This window comes from Pipistrellus kuhlii, unplaced genomic scaffold, assembly GCF_014108245.1.
Source record: "Pipistrellus kuhlii isolate mPipKuh1 unplaced genomic scaffold, mPipKuh1.p scaffold_m20_p_13, whole genome shotgun sequence".
Classification (NCBI taxonomy): Eukaryota; Metazoa; Chordata; class Mammalia; order Chiroptera; family Vespertilionidae; genus Pipistrellus; species Pipistrellus kuhlii.
Window position 1 is genome coordinate 9,707,510 of NW_023425438.1, and position 14,752 is coordinate 9,722,261.

General features: G+C 35.0%; 1 protein-coding gene across 18 annotated transcripts in view; it reads right to left on the minus strand.

The window, feature by feature from the left end:
- The window catches only part of BIRC6 (baculoviral IAP repeat containing 6), a 150,116-nt gene that overhangs the window by 93,335 nt on the left and 42,029 nt on the right, over positions 1-14,752 (minus strand). For 12 of the 18 annotated variants that reach the window (XR_004987346.2, XM_036434801.2, XM_036434805.2 and 9 more), the window contains 10 exons: positions 13,453-13,602; positions 10,591-10,816; positions 8,951-9,111; positions 7,714-7,845; positions 6,943-7,074; positions 4,445-4,623; positions 3,109-3,242; positions 2,161-2,325; positions 1,944-2,075; positions 1,188-1,285 (listed from right to left, as the gene is read on the minus strand). Coding sequence is in view for 17 of the 18 variants with exons in the window: in XM_036434801.2 (XP_036290694.1) it covers positions 1,188-1,285; positions 1,944-2,075; positions 2,161-2,325; positions 3,109-3,242; positions 4,445-4,623; positions 6,943-7,074; positions 7,714-7,845; positions 8,951-9,111; positions 10,591-10,816; positions 13,453-13,602 (1,509 nt within the window). In the remaining variant the exon portion in view is untranslated. The remainder of the gene's footprint in view (positions 1-1,187; positions 1,286-1,943; positions 2,076-2,160; positions 2,326-3,108; positions 3,243-4,444; positions 4,624-6,942; positions 7,075-7,713; positions 7,846-8,950; positions 9,112-10,590; positions 10,817-13,452; positions 13,603-14,752) is intronic. The other 6 variants (XM_036434800.2, XM_036434798.2, XM_036434797.2 and 3 more) reach the window with 4 other exon arrangements.

Below are 14,752 nucleotides of genomic sequence, written 5' to 3' on the forward strand. Positions count from 1 at the left end.
TGGCTGAAGAGGCTCAGTGGTTGGTTGAGAACTGACTTATAAACCAGGAGGTCACAATTTGATTCTGGTTGGGGCACATGGTCAGGTTCCAGGCTTGATCCCCAGTAATGTTTCTATCTCTCTCTCTCCCTCTCCCTTCCTCTCTGAAATTAATAAAAATATTTTTTTACAAATTAATAATAAATTAAGGTAGTGATAAATAGCCATTTACCAAATAAATTTGAGAAAGCTTTTTTCCTGTTATACCCAAAGATCAAATCTTTATGAAATATATTTATCTCATTGAGATAACATGTTGAATGGGTTGGTCATTTATAAAAGAAAACATAGTAAGAAATGGCTACTTAAAATACAGCATTAGGCCGAGACCGGTTTGGCTCAGTGGATAGAGCGTCGGCTTGGGGACTGAGGGGTCCCGGGTTCGATTCCGGTCAAGGGCATGTACCTTGGTTGCGGGCACATCCCCAGTAGGGGGTGTGCAAGAGGCAGCTGATCGATGACTCTCTCTCATCGATGTTTCTAACTTGCTATCTCTCTCCCTTTCTCTCTGTACAAAATCAATAAAATATATTAAAAAAAAATTAAAAAATACAGCATTAGGTTTAAAAGGGCATATCAGTATCCTTTCACAATAACAACATAAAACAGCAAAAGACATTTTTTAAAAATTTAATCTTCATTACCTTATGCATATGCTACTTTAGGGGATTGCTTTCTCAATTCCTACTTGATAATTACATTAATTCTTGAATGATATTACCACAGTCTTCGTGTACTAAAAAAAACCCACTGGCCCCTTTTAGAGAATTTCAATTGATTATAGCTGCTACCTACCAATCATATACCTCTCTGATCACTTACTAGCATTTTAGTTTGTGATATCTGATCTATAGTCAGTAAAAAAAAACAAAAAAACAAAAAAACCCCACCAAATTCAATGATTTCAATTAAATTAGAAAATGTATATATTAAGATTACTTGATATTTAAACTTATCTATCCCCACTTTTTCCTAGCAATATTATTAAACAGAAAGTACCCACCCACCCACTCAATCAGAACACAACCACCACTTAAAAAGATAGTGAAAAAAGGAAAATATACAAAAAAGTTACTAAGTAATCCTAAGTATATTGTGAAATATTTCCCACGACTACAGTTACTAGTGATAAAACTAATTTCACATACCACCAGTTGCAGCTGCAGGCAAAAATGACATATTATCAAGTAAAGCCTTCAACAGAACAGATCCAAATCCTGGTTGACACGGGTCACATTTTCCATTACTGAAAAGTTTTAAAAGAAAAATTTAAATACATTGATACTCAAGGTTCAAATTCAACTGAAAGATGGTACAGTTCTTTTAAAAATACTCTAAATGTATTCATACTGATCACAATAAAAATCTGCCCTTAAGAGGCAAAAAGATAGTAAGGATTAATTATACTAAGGGTCTTTATAACTGTTTTCTTATGCATTAAACCATTCACTTTACCAAACGGGACTGATAAGCAGGTACAGTCAATATTGACTGTTAGCTTTTAAATACTCCTAGGTAAGAGTCTCAGGGTCTAGAGAAAACGATCTGGTCAATATTACAAATAAACCTGGAAAAACTGACATAAAACGGGGAACACGGCCTCGGGTAAAGGACCCAAAGACAACCAGGGAGAATATGCGTGAAGGTTGGGAAAGAGTATCCCTTACCAAACTCCCTCAACTGCCACTAATAGGCAGAGAAGCCTATTTACTAATAAGTTTATTTAACATAGCATTTCCCCCTAAAAGCCTTAAATTTTTTCTTAGAATCTCATCAACTTTTACAAGTTCTCTTAAGTTATACATACATTCAACAAGGTTCACATTATACTAGAGATAAGGTATCACCCACCAAACTGCAAATGCATCTACAAAGTATACTTTCAAATTAAAAAAAACACCAACCTAATGCACAAGGCTAGAAATCGGGCACACTTGTGGGCTATACTTCGACCTGCCTCAAAGAAGCAAACACGTACAATATCCGAGAGACATTTTCGTGTTTTTGAAAGCAGGCTCTCATTTCCTTCCTTTGAGCTGCAAAACGATAGTACACATTTGAACTTGCAATCATAACATGCAAAAAGCAATCACCAATGGTAATAAAATATTAATTATTAACCTTCCAGGTCCATTGGAATGTACTCCTGCTAACCAACAAAGAGTATCCAACACGAGGCTCTGGGCATGTTCTGTGATTTGGCCATCATCATCTGCTTTTCTACAAAGGGTGTTAAGAAGCTTCTCATGAAATTCCGAAAACTGTAACATGGCACATCGTTGTACTCTACAAAAAAGAAAATATAAATACATTAACAACCAAAATAAAGCAGACAAAAGCTATCACAAGCTGTTTGATCATATGTTTCATTTTAAATCATTAATATTACAGTTTTTTAATAAGTTTCAATGAATTTTATAATTTTTAGAGAGGGGCAGAGAGAGGGAGACAAAAATAAACATTGATAAGACACCAAAACATTCATCAGCTGTCTCCTGCACACCTCCTACTGGGTATGGAGCTTGCAACTCAGGCATATGCCCTATCAGGAATTGAGCCACTGACATCTCAGTACACAGGATGATGCTCAACCAACTGAGCAACACCAGCCAGGGAAAATCATGAATATCACAATTTAAAAGAAAAGAACTTTTGAAAATAAATATTACAGTGGAATGTCAGCCGCTGAACTTAATGTTATGGTATTAAAAGATTTAAAATAGTGTGTAAGTTATACTTGGCTTGTAGACAGTTTTAAAAGAAATAAAGTTTATGATAATGTATTATATTCTGATATAGTGAGTAAAATTTTAAATTATTTATTTCTTTCCTCATGCTGTAAATATTGTATTCCTGGTATATACCAAGCAGTATATAGACACTATGGTTAAATCAATGAAATAGGAAAGACAATTAATACTCTGATTGGGATTACAAGCTTTTAATAAATAAAAATTTTAAAAGATTTTTCAAGTTTTAGATTTTAAAATATTGTGTTAGTATATTTATTCTTCTTTTGCATGTTACTTTTATTACTATAAGAATAATAGGGAAAGGGAATGAGGTTACCTTTCCTTAGAAATTGATGTTTTCTTAAATCTTCGAATTGTAACTGAGACCTCTTGAAGTAAGTCACAACCCCTAAGGTTTTCAGCCTTACGAGTGCCACTTGCATTTTCATTCTTAACATTAGATGATTTTTCCTATATATACAAAAATAAGTAATTGAATGAACAAATGATACTAAAAAGTATTTATTATTAAAGTTTTCAAATAAAGAACAATAACTGAATTATGACTATCATAACATATATCAAATTAAAATGACTTTTTACCTTATATTCATTAAAGGACTAATTTCCCTCAGAATTATAATAGAAGAGAAAAAGACACAATTAAAGTTAATACCCAACGATTAAGATTGCAATGACAACATCCTGAATCCAAGTCCCAGCTTAGGCACAGAAGCTACATAATATATGATAGCTCCCTTTCTCTAATGTTCACTCACTTAAAAATTTTTTTTAATCCTCACTGGAAGATTTTTTACATTGATTTTAGAGAGAGGAAGGGGAGAAAGAGAGAAACGTTTACGGGGGAGAGAAACATCTATCCGTTGCTTCTCGGAGGTGCTCCCACTGGGGATCAAACCCACAACCTAGGTATGTGTCACTGGGATCAAACCCACAACTGAGAATTGAACCTGCAAATTTCCATGGGGCACGGCTAGATGCTCCTACCAACTGACCCACCTGGCCCCGACAGTTGATCAAAAATAAAAATAATACTTGCACCTGCTCTGCCTATCTCAGTTATTTTAAGCATTAAGTCAGATAAAGTGCACAGAAGTACTTGAAAAATAAGAAAACCTATATTAACATGATTGGTATTACTGATATAAGCTACTGTTGCCTATGAGTAATGATAATAAACAAAATCTCTATAAATTTCAGGAAAATCCAAGATCAGACAATTATGAAGAGACTAGTTGCAGAAAATCAACCATAAAATATTACAATTTATCTCTAAAATCACTCCCAACTTCTCTTTCTACATACTAAAAGAAAAAAACATAAAAGAAAAAAGTGGTGAGTTATCAGTAACAGTCATTAAATCAAATTCTCTCACCTAAAGAAATAAATATTATGACCTAAAATAAGGTAAAGGGAGGTACTAACTAATAATTACTCCTTACTAAGTATACCTTATACAATTTACGTCATTTACTTAAACTTAATTCAAAATATTTTCTTTTCAACATTTTTAAGTCACTCTAAAGGAAAAAAAAAAACCTAATGATCTGCTGGGGAAAAAACCACACACAATGGTCATACTACTTCCAATAGTGTGTCAAATCTCATTGTCTAAAACTGGATTATTATAGTTCAAAATAACTGTTTCATACCTTGACTGCAGCAACTTTTGCCAAGAGTGAAGCAAGTGAATAACCCTTGTTACTCTGGTGTTTCAGGGATGGAAGTCTTACTACAGGACGCATACCGCCGTTACAGATCTCATCTGTTCCTCGTTCGTTCACTGCCTTGACATGGATTAAAAATGAACGATATTTTCCTCCTGCCATACCTAGAGGAGCAGGTAGAAAGGAATAAATAACTGAATCACCAAAAGGGCAAATTGTTCTTTATCTTCACAATGAAAGTTTAAAAAATAACTTTAAAAAAAAAAGAAGAAACACAGTTCAGAATTCTTTCAAATGACACTGCTATTTCAGCATAATTCAATACCTTCTTATATTCAATTGGTAGCCAAAGAACAAGAAGCATAGGAGTTACATGAGTAGCATAAGACAAAATTTTTTTACTGTTGGGCTTATTTTCTCCAAAACATTATTGATTCTAATAACAAATTTTTACGAATCACAGAAAAACACAAATAAAAAAACCGTCATTAAGGCACCACCATATGTGTATCCACACAATCCTTTTATACACCCATGCACACCCAAACAAATAAGCATTATAGTATTAATAGTTGAAAAAGCAAAGGCTTTGGGGTCACTACCTGGGTTTGAAAATGACCACCATTTATAAGGCATATGACAAATTAACCTCTCTATGGTTCAGTTCCTTCAAACGTAAAATGGAAATAATATTGTAGTACCGACCTCAAAGGTAGTTTAAACATATAATTGCATGGATCAAATTAATACACTCATCAACAAACCATCAGCCAATTGCTGCACCAACACATTAAATTTTCCTGTGATTATAGCCTTTGTTGTTTTCCACAGATCTGCCTGCCCAGCATGCTAGCACTACACTATTACCCTCTTCTTTTTTTGTTTTTTGTTAATCCTCACTCAAGGATATTTTTCCATTGATCTTCAGAGAGAATGGAGAGAGGAGGAGAGAAAGAGAAACATCGATGTGAGAGAGACACATCAATTGGTTCCCACCCACACCTGGGCCAAGGATCGAGCCTGCAAACTACCCAATAGGTATATATGCCCTTAACCAGAACTAACGGTAAAAATGTAGATAAGCCGGAACCAGTTTGGCTCAGTGGATAGAGCATCGGCCTGCGGAATGAAAGGTCCCAGGTTCGATACCGGTCAGGGGCATGTACCTTGGTTGTGGGCACATCTCCCGTAGGGGGTGTGCAAGAGGCAGCTGATCGATGTTTCTCTCTCATCAATGTTTCTAACTCTCTATCCCTCTCTGTAAAAAATCAATAAAATATATATATATTTTTTAAATGTAGATAAACATTATAAAGGAAGCATATATAAAATAAGTCATTTAGATGGTCAGATATTTCTTGGCTTGGGAAAGATCTCCACAACCCACCCCACCTCCAAATTCACTTTAATAATAAGGGAGTATTTTGTTCGTCGGCTTTTTCCCCCCCATGATTACAAAACTGGGAGAAGCTGAAATAAGAGTCCTACTGCACTATCTATTATCTGTATAATTGCCAATTATTTTTAAATATACATTAATTTATGTTTACATAATTTATGTTTACTTGAGACTCTCAAATTGTTACATCTGATACATATCAAGAACACTCTTCTATAAAAACCCTCTTCAGAAACTGTATTATAACAATATACAATAAACATGCCAAAGACACAGAACTCTCCAATTGATGGGAAAGGCACACATGTCAGGGTACAGATGGCAACTTTAAAGAGCTTTGTTATATCACACTAAAGTCCCTGTGTTCACTTTATGCTTTTCCAAATATCACTAAGACTTCTGAGACAAAGAAAGTAGGGTCAGAAAATTTCATATAAAATTAGACATTTATGCCCTAGTTGGTTTGGCTCAGTGGATAAGAGTGTCAGCCTGCAGACTGGAGTATCCTGGGTTCAATTCCGGACAAGGGTATAGCCTTTGCAGGCTAGATCCCCAGTAGGGGGCATGCAGGGGACTGTCAATCAATGATTCTCTCTCATCATTGATGTTTCTCTCTTCCTCTCCCTTCCTCTCTGAAATCAATAAAAAAAATTTTTTGGGTTTTTTTGTTTTGTTTTGTTTTTAAATATATTTTATTGATTTTTTACAAAGAGGAAGGGAGAGAGATAGAGATCTAGAAACGTCGATGAGAGAGAAACATCGACCAGCTGCCTCCTGCACACCCCCTACCAAGGATGTGCCCACAACCAATATATATGCCCTTGACCGGAATCGAACCCAGGACCTTTCAGTCCACAGACCGATGCTCTACCACTGAGCCAAACCGGCTTCAGCAAAAAAATTTTTTTAAAGTAATTTATGAGAGGAAATGATGTCAGCTACCAGGAAATTGATGGAATTGCTAATAAAAACCCCAAATAAAACAATACCTTACTTTTTAGTAAGTCAGGGTTTTGTGGGGGGTTTTCCTATTTTTAAAATTGGGTCATTATTTATTCTGCTTTGGTAAAATATGTTACTTTACCTTTAACAAGTTTGGGACTTGTTAATGTCAACATCCCAGCATGTCCTGATAGATCAAGGCCACTAGCAAGCCATACTGGCCCACATAGAATGTCTTCTTTATGATCTTCTAAAAATGGACATAATCTAAGACCTGTAAAGAAAAATACATTTTCTTTTAAAGTAGTTGATAATTTAAAATGTAACATTTAAAAAACAAATACCGCCGAGACTGGTTTGGCTCAATGGATAGAGCGTCGGCTTGGGGACACTCTCTCATCGAGGTTTCTAACTCTATCTCTCTCCCTCCCTCTCTGTACAAAATCAATAAAATATATTTTAAAAAATAAATAAATAAAAATAAAAATAAAAAACAAATACCTGTCCCATTTACATGTATTACCACCACACAAAATACCATACTTAGAATGTGTTCAAGTATGAATCCACTATCATGATAAGGAACTATAATAATCAATTACCTGACATTTTATGTTTTTTTCTATTCCCATTTTATTTACATTCACTTTGATTTTCAATAGTAATAATAAAGCCATAACATAATTTCAAATCCCAAAATATTAAAAAACAATAATGCAAGTAATAGCACAGCTGTGTTAAAAAAGATAAGCTGAAAGTTAAAGCATTTGGCCAAAGCAGAATTACAGGTTACTATTTAATCATGATCTTAAAACCAAGTTTTTGCAAGCCATAAGGAAATCTGTGCCCAGCTTGATGCTTTGGTCACTGTTCCTTTTACTGTCACAGACAACAGCTCTATAATGTAACTCACACTGTGATTCCTCTACATCCATCTGCTGCATTTCTTCATTCAAATCAACCAGGGACGGTTTTCCATTTTGTTCCACTTCAATGTTAAGAGCTGGAGACAAAGGAAAGGTGATCTGCCTATCTACTGCTGTTTCTAGAGGATAAAAATATTAGTAAACTTAATTTTACTTAATATCAATGATTTTAGTGCCTAAAATTCTAAAATTTTCTATAAAACTGGGAACTGTTGTGATTTTCATCACAGAAGCTACAAAATGGTGGTTAGGAAGAAAAAAAAATAGATTCCATTAACTGTTCATACACTCATCTCTTTTTTAGTTGTGGTAAAATATTCACCTGAAAAAATAATTTGCTGGCAACTGAACTAAAAATTCTTACCCTAGGCTGCAGAGTACAAGCACCAGCAGAATTTTTAAAAAGATCAATGTCTAAGTCTTAAGCCAAATTAAATCAGAATCTGTCATATTTCAAAAGGATGTACACATACAAGATCTCTATCTTTCTCTCTCTCTCTTGTCCCTCCCTCCCCCCACCTCTCTCTCTCTCTCTCACACGCACACACACACACACACTCTCACACACACACACGCACGCGCGCACGCACGCACACACACACACACACACACACACACACACACACATTTTTTTAAATAGGAAATTTTTCAAGTCTTTAACCCCCTGGGTAAAGTAGCCATTTTACTCTAAAATTACCCCCTGCCTTTTCAATTAACCTATTAAGAAGAAATGACTGACAAGTAAAATCTATATGCTAAATGTGTAGCATTATTTTTATAATTCAATATATCAAATTCTAAATTTGTGACAAAGATAAGTAGAAATGGGTATATTTCTGGCAGGACATGAAAGGTTGGGTTTCACTAGTAACCTTACAAGGATATGACTTTCATAACAAAGTCCTTTTCCCAATCAATTCTCCTCTTAAAAAGAGTAATATTAAGTTTAATAATGCTAAAAGTGAAACTAATTCACTAAAGAACTAACTGTATTTCCCCAAAATGCATAATTAAATTATTTAAAAGTTTATGCAATTCTGAACAATACTGGGCCTAAAGTATTCTCAGGATTAACTTTTATAAATAAAATCATCAAAAGTAGAGCAAGATATATTGGGGATAAGAGCAGGAGAGGTAACTGGCAATCCTAGACAACAAATTAGTTTTTTAAAGAAACCAATTACAAGATAAAATCTACAAACATAAATTTTTATTCATTCTTACCATTGACTTTCCCTAAGCCTGGAGCTTTATTTTTCAGCAGTGTCACTTGTATCTGTGGAATATTGGTGATGTTCGAGTTCAAAACGAATTTGAAGTCCACATGTCCAACCATACAAGCCTTCGGCAGAACCAATTCAAATACATGCTCATCCCAACTGTTGCTGTTAAAAAGAAAGAATATGCTAAATAAAACAAAATCTTCCATCAGCCATAACCATATTACAATTAATATCACATTTTACACTGATTTTTAGCCCCCAACAAAACTTAAGGCTTCTCCATATCAGAGAAAAGATAAGCAGCTCCCAACACAATGGTTACTTAGGACCATGAATCATCTTACCTTAGCTGCCTTGGGAATTATACATTATATAAACCCTTTTTACTTACAGTATGGACTATTATGCATCAGAATTATCTATAGATTCCTGGGCCTGACCCTAAATCTATGAGTAGAATCCCAGGAATCTGCATTTTAAAACAAGAACTTTTTGTATTTATTTATCCATTCTGATTTAAATTCTATATAGATATATGCTAAAAAACAAAAACAATCTCCAAAGCATTCTCCTCCACTAAATTCCAGATTCATATACAAATGTCTACCAGACAGCTCAAATTTATAAACCCAAACTTCATGATTGTCCATTCCAATCTCAGCAAACAAAATTCCATTTTTCAACTAGTTCAACCCAAAACCTTAGTCATCCCTGACTCTTCTCTCACATCAGATGTTCATCACATCAGATTATATTGTTCCTTCTATCTCCAAATTATATTCATATCCAGAAGGTGATCACTCTTTTCACTACTTCCATCAACTATCACCATGCTCAACCTACCCTCCCCATTTCATATGGATTACCACAACAGCATCCCAACTAGAATCCTTGCTTCCATCACTGCTGCCTAACAAATACACCACAACCACTCAATCGATAGTCAACACAGCAGTCTTACAGCATCCTTCTAATATGTAAATTATATCACATCACCCCTTAAAACCCTCTAACATCTTCCCATCTCACTCAGCATAAAATTCTCACTGTGGCCTATAAATACATTCATGATCTGATTACCAGCTACTTGTTTTAGACCTGGCCTCCTACCAATCCCACTACGTTCACTGAACTCCAACAAATGGTCTTGCTCTTTCTATAATTTATAAAACATACTCATTATCTTTGCATTCCTACTGTCTCTGAATAATGTCTTCATGGAGGCCTTTCTTTGGCCCCTTATATTAAAAATATTAGACAAATTTGCTTTCTCTACATCTCATTCTTACACACATGTACACACACAACTATTCTATACCCATATTGTTTTAACAAATTTCAATATTTTTATGAGTATAGGAAATAGTCAATATCTGATTACTGTTTATCTATTACAATATAAATTCCATCATTCATCAAGTGTTAAATTTGTGGACTGAGTGGCCAAACTAATGACACTGGTATATTATTTTCACTATTTTATTCTACAAGTACGAATATAGCAACTTCCAAAATTAAGGCAAGGAATAAAACAAAAGCTATTAATATAAAAAGAGAAACAGTATGTATCTAAGAATTCTGTTGCCTCTAAAAAATATATTATATGGATTTCCAGTTTAGTACCCTGGAAGAATGTTTTACCTGTCAGTCTGTAGTTTCCAAGTTCTAGTATGCTGAGCAGCATCTCCATGGTGTTGCTGATGCAAATGTTGAGGATGCCTCCTTTGCTGCTGTTCTTGTTGAACTTCTACCCAGCATGGAGGAACAGTAGCTGAAAACCGTGGAGTCAAAGTCTCAAAGCGGGTTAGCTCCACTAAAGATGTCAAGATGTCAAGGGTGAATGGCTGCTCCACCAATAAATCAACTCCTTAATAGTAGTGAAAAATTTAAAGTCAGTTTTATTAAAAAATTAGTTTTAATTAACGTTATTATCTACTCAAATTGTAACATTTACTAAATATCCTGAAAGTTAATAATGTTGGTTCAGATACCTACATGCAACTAAAGTAATTAGCACTGACTACATAACAAGCATAAGAAAAACACATCTTAAATATTTTAAATTATAGAAAGGGTACTCATTACTGGAGAAACCCAAAGTCAACCTATTAGAAAAGTACTCACTAATCTTACCTCGCCCTAAATTAGAAAGAGCAAGAAAAGATGGTGCTAAAATGAAAGTCTAATTTACATCAGATAAATATCAAATTTTAGATTTTCTTATTCATGAAAAAAATGGAGATCATTTAACATCTGTCCTTTAAATAGTATTTGTTTCCACTTCAATGATAGTTGAGAATATCATATATACATACATTATAAGAGTAACAATCGGCTTCAGACACATTATTTGTTTAATAAATACATATATTCATATTTGTGAAATGTCTAACATTAGAGAAAGATAAAAGGCTGTTAAGGCTGTTAATCTTGTTCCAATTAACAAAAGCTTAAAGGAAGACTAAAATACAAAATCTAATAGGTTTAGAATATGTTCACAAAGAAAATGTAAACCAAGTTCCATAAAATTGTTAAGTGTACTTCAAACCACATTTTTTCTCAAAGCTTAGCACTTTATAAATCTAACTGTAACTGTATTAAATTGTTGATAAATATTAACAGCATGTCAATGTCTTTTCTTTACATTATAGTCATACACTGCTTAACAACGGGATACATTCTAAGAAAATACATAAGAATTTTACAGCTCCTTTATAATTGAGTAATTATATCATTGTGCAAACTTCATATGGTTTACTTATGCAAATATGGATGGCGTAGCCTACTACATACCTATGCTCTGTAGTATGGCATACTTCTCTTGGACTACACTTAGGCTACGTGGTATGTACAGCATATTACTGTACAAAACAAGAATAAATCAAGCACAAGAGAAAATAATGCAATCAGGAAACATGGCAAACATGAGATGTGTGAGACTACTGTTAGTGTTACATAGCATACTGTTTGTGCAGAAAACTGTTTTTGTAAGTAGAAAGATTACACTCTAAAGTAATAATAAAAAGTAGAGGATAGCTGGGCCAGTGTTGCTCAATGGTTGAGCTTTGAAGGTCATGGTTCGATTCCTGGTGAGGGCTCAAGTCCAGGGTTGCTGCTCAACCCCAGTAAGGGGCATGCAAGAGACAGCGATCAATGATTCTTTCTCATCATTGATGTTTCTCTCGCTCCCTCTCTTTGAAGTCAATAAAAACATTTTTTTTTAAATGATGTATTGTATATGACTACAAAGTGCTATACACTCTATATGACTGGCAGCACAGTTGATTTGTTTATACCAGCATCATCGCAAACACCTGAGTAATGCATTTTAACAGTAATGTTACCACAGCTAAGAAATCACTATGCAATAGAAATTTTACAGCTTCTTTATAATCATACTAGAGGCACAAATTTGTGCTCTAGTGAGGTCCCTCGGCATCAGGCCGAAACCAGCTCTCCGACATCCCCAAAGGGGTCCCGGATTGGAGGGACCCCCAACGGTACATGATCAGGGTCGGGGAGGGAAGAGAGAGGTCGGCCTGCTGGGGGGGGGGGGACCATGGGAAGGCTCGAAGGCCTGTCCAACCCATCTCACTCAGTCCTGATCAACTCGACCCCAGCAGCAAACTAATCTACTAATCAGAGCATCTGCCCCCTGGTGGTCAGTGCACGTCACAGTGAACAGTTGAGCGGCCTTAGATTATCATTAGCATATTACGCTTTGATTTGGTTGAAGGGCCAATAGGTTGACTGAATACTTAGCATATTAGGCTTTTATTACATAGGATATCTAAAGTTTCACAATGGGGCAATTAGGGTCTGAATATGCTATTGTAAGGTGAAAGTATTTTTTTGACTTTTCAACTCCTATAGTAATATTAATAATATAGGCCATTCCACTGACTTTACACTTACTTAATAAGTCTTCTCTTTTTCATGTTTTTTTTTTCTTCCCTTGCTAAACCAAAAGCTCCTTAATGACCAATGCAATTTTTTTCCTTAGATAACTGAACCAATATTGGTTAACCTACCCCAAGTTGAGAATCACTTCTTATTTTAATGTTTGTAACATTTTCCAACTACTGGGAAAATAATAACTAATACAAAAAAACAATCCTCGTAAAAGAATGCCAATACAGAAATTAAAATATTGTGTAGGAATATAATAGACTCAGCCCTAACCAGTTTGGCTCAGTGGATAGAGCATCGGCCTGTGGACCAAAGGGTCCCTGGTTCGATTCTAGTATCCTGGTTACAGACTCCTCCCTGGCCAGGCCCTGGTCTGTGCGTGCAGAAAGCAATCAATCGATGTATTTCTCTCACATCAAGTTTCTGTTTTTCCCTCTCTCTTCCACTCTCCCTTAACAATCAATGAGAAAATATCCTCAGGTGAGCATTAACAATAAAATTTAAAAAATAGACTCAGAAAACTCTGAGCATCACAGGAATTTTAAATTATTTAAAAACTTAATACCATTTTTAAAAAAAAACTTAATACCATACCTGAAATGCCAGGACTTGAAGGATTCGATAAAGGTTTGGAACCTTCTAAACATGGTTCTATTCCTTTCGAAAGGGATCCATCCACTAATATATCAGCTTCATCAATATCATCACAGGTTCCTCCAATTTGGAGAAAATGAAGCTCACCACCTACAGTGTAGTAATATTTCATCAACATACATACATGGATGGGTAAACATACAAGTGCACTTTACTTGGTTAAGAAAATTTTTTTTATTATCACTTGATAGTCAGATAAAGAAGGGTAACAGCCCAGCCTGTGTGGCTCAGTGGTTGAGCATTGACCTATGAGAAGGTCACAGTTCAATTCAACAAAGTGATATATTTCCAAGAACTAAGAAGTTAAACTGCCAAGAATTGCCAACTGAAAGTTAAATTAGGAAAATGTCAAATACACAAACATGTTTTAAAATAATAATTATTCGCTAGTATTTACTTGCTATGTGTTAGGTACTATTTTAAATGCTTAAATTAATTCATTTAATTTTCATAAAAACCTTAAGATAGGGACAGTTATTGTAGCCGCTTAATAGATAAGGAAACTAATACACTAGCTATTTTGGGATCAAGGGCCAATCTCAATCCCAGCAGTAACAAACCTGGCCAGTGGGGCTCGGTTAGTTAGAACACTGTTCCATGTACCAAAGGGCCAGCGGTTCGATTCCCAGTCAGGGCACATACCCAGGATGTGGGTTTGATCCCCGAGTCAGGGCTCATATGGGAGGCAATCAATCAATGTTTCTCTTTCTACTCCCCTCTCCCTCACCTTTAAGTCAGTGAATGGGGTAGGGGAAGAAATAAAAAAGTCATAATTTCACAATGAAATTGAATCCCTATTTTTTATATTTCTACCACAGAAAAATACAGAAAACAAACTTAGCAAAATTTTAAGACAAAAATAAATTAATAAAACCATATTCTAGCCAAAACCGGTTTGGCTCAGTGGATAGAGCGATGATAGAAAGGTCCCAGGTTCAATTCCGGTCAAGGGCACGCACATTGGTTGTGGGCACATCCCCGATAGGGGGTGTGCAGGAGGCAGTTGGTCGATGATTCTCTCTCATCAATGTTTCTAGCTTTCTATCCCTCTCCCTTCCTCTCTGTGAAAAATCAACAAAATATATTTAAAAAAACAACCACCATTATTCTAGCAACAGCATTTGGATATTCACTTCCAGAATTAGGAGTACAATAAAGTCTCTTCTTGAAAAGCAACTTTATATAAACCTAAACAAAATTGTCATTCGACCAGTTGTAAAATCAGTTGATTCACTTCCAT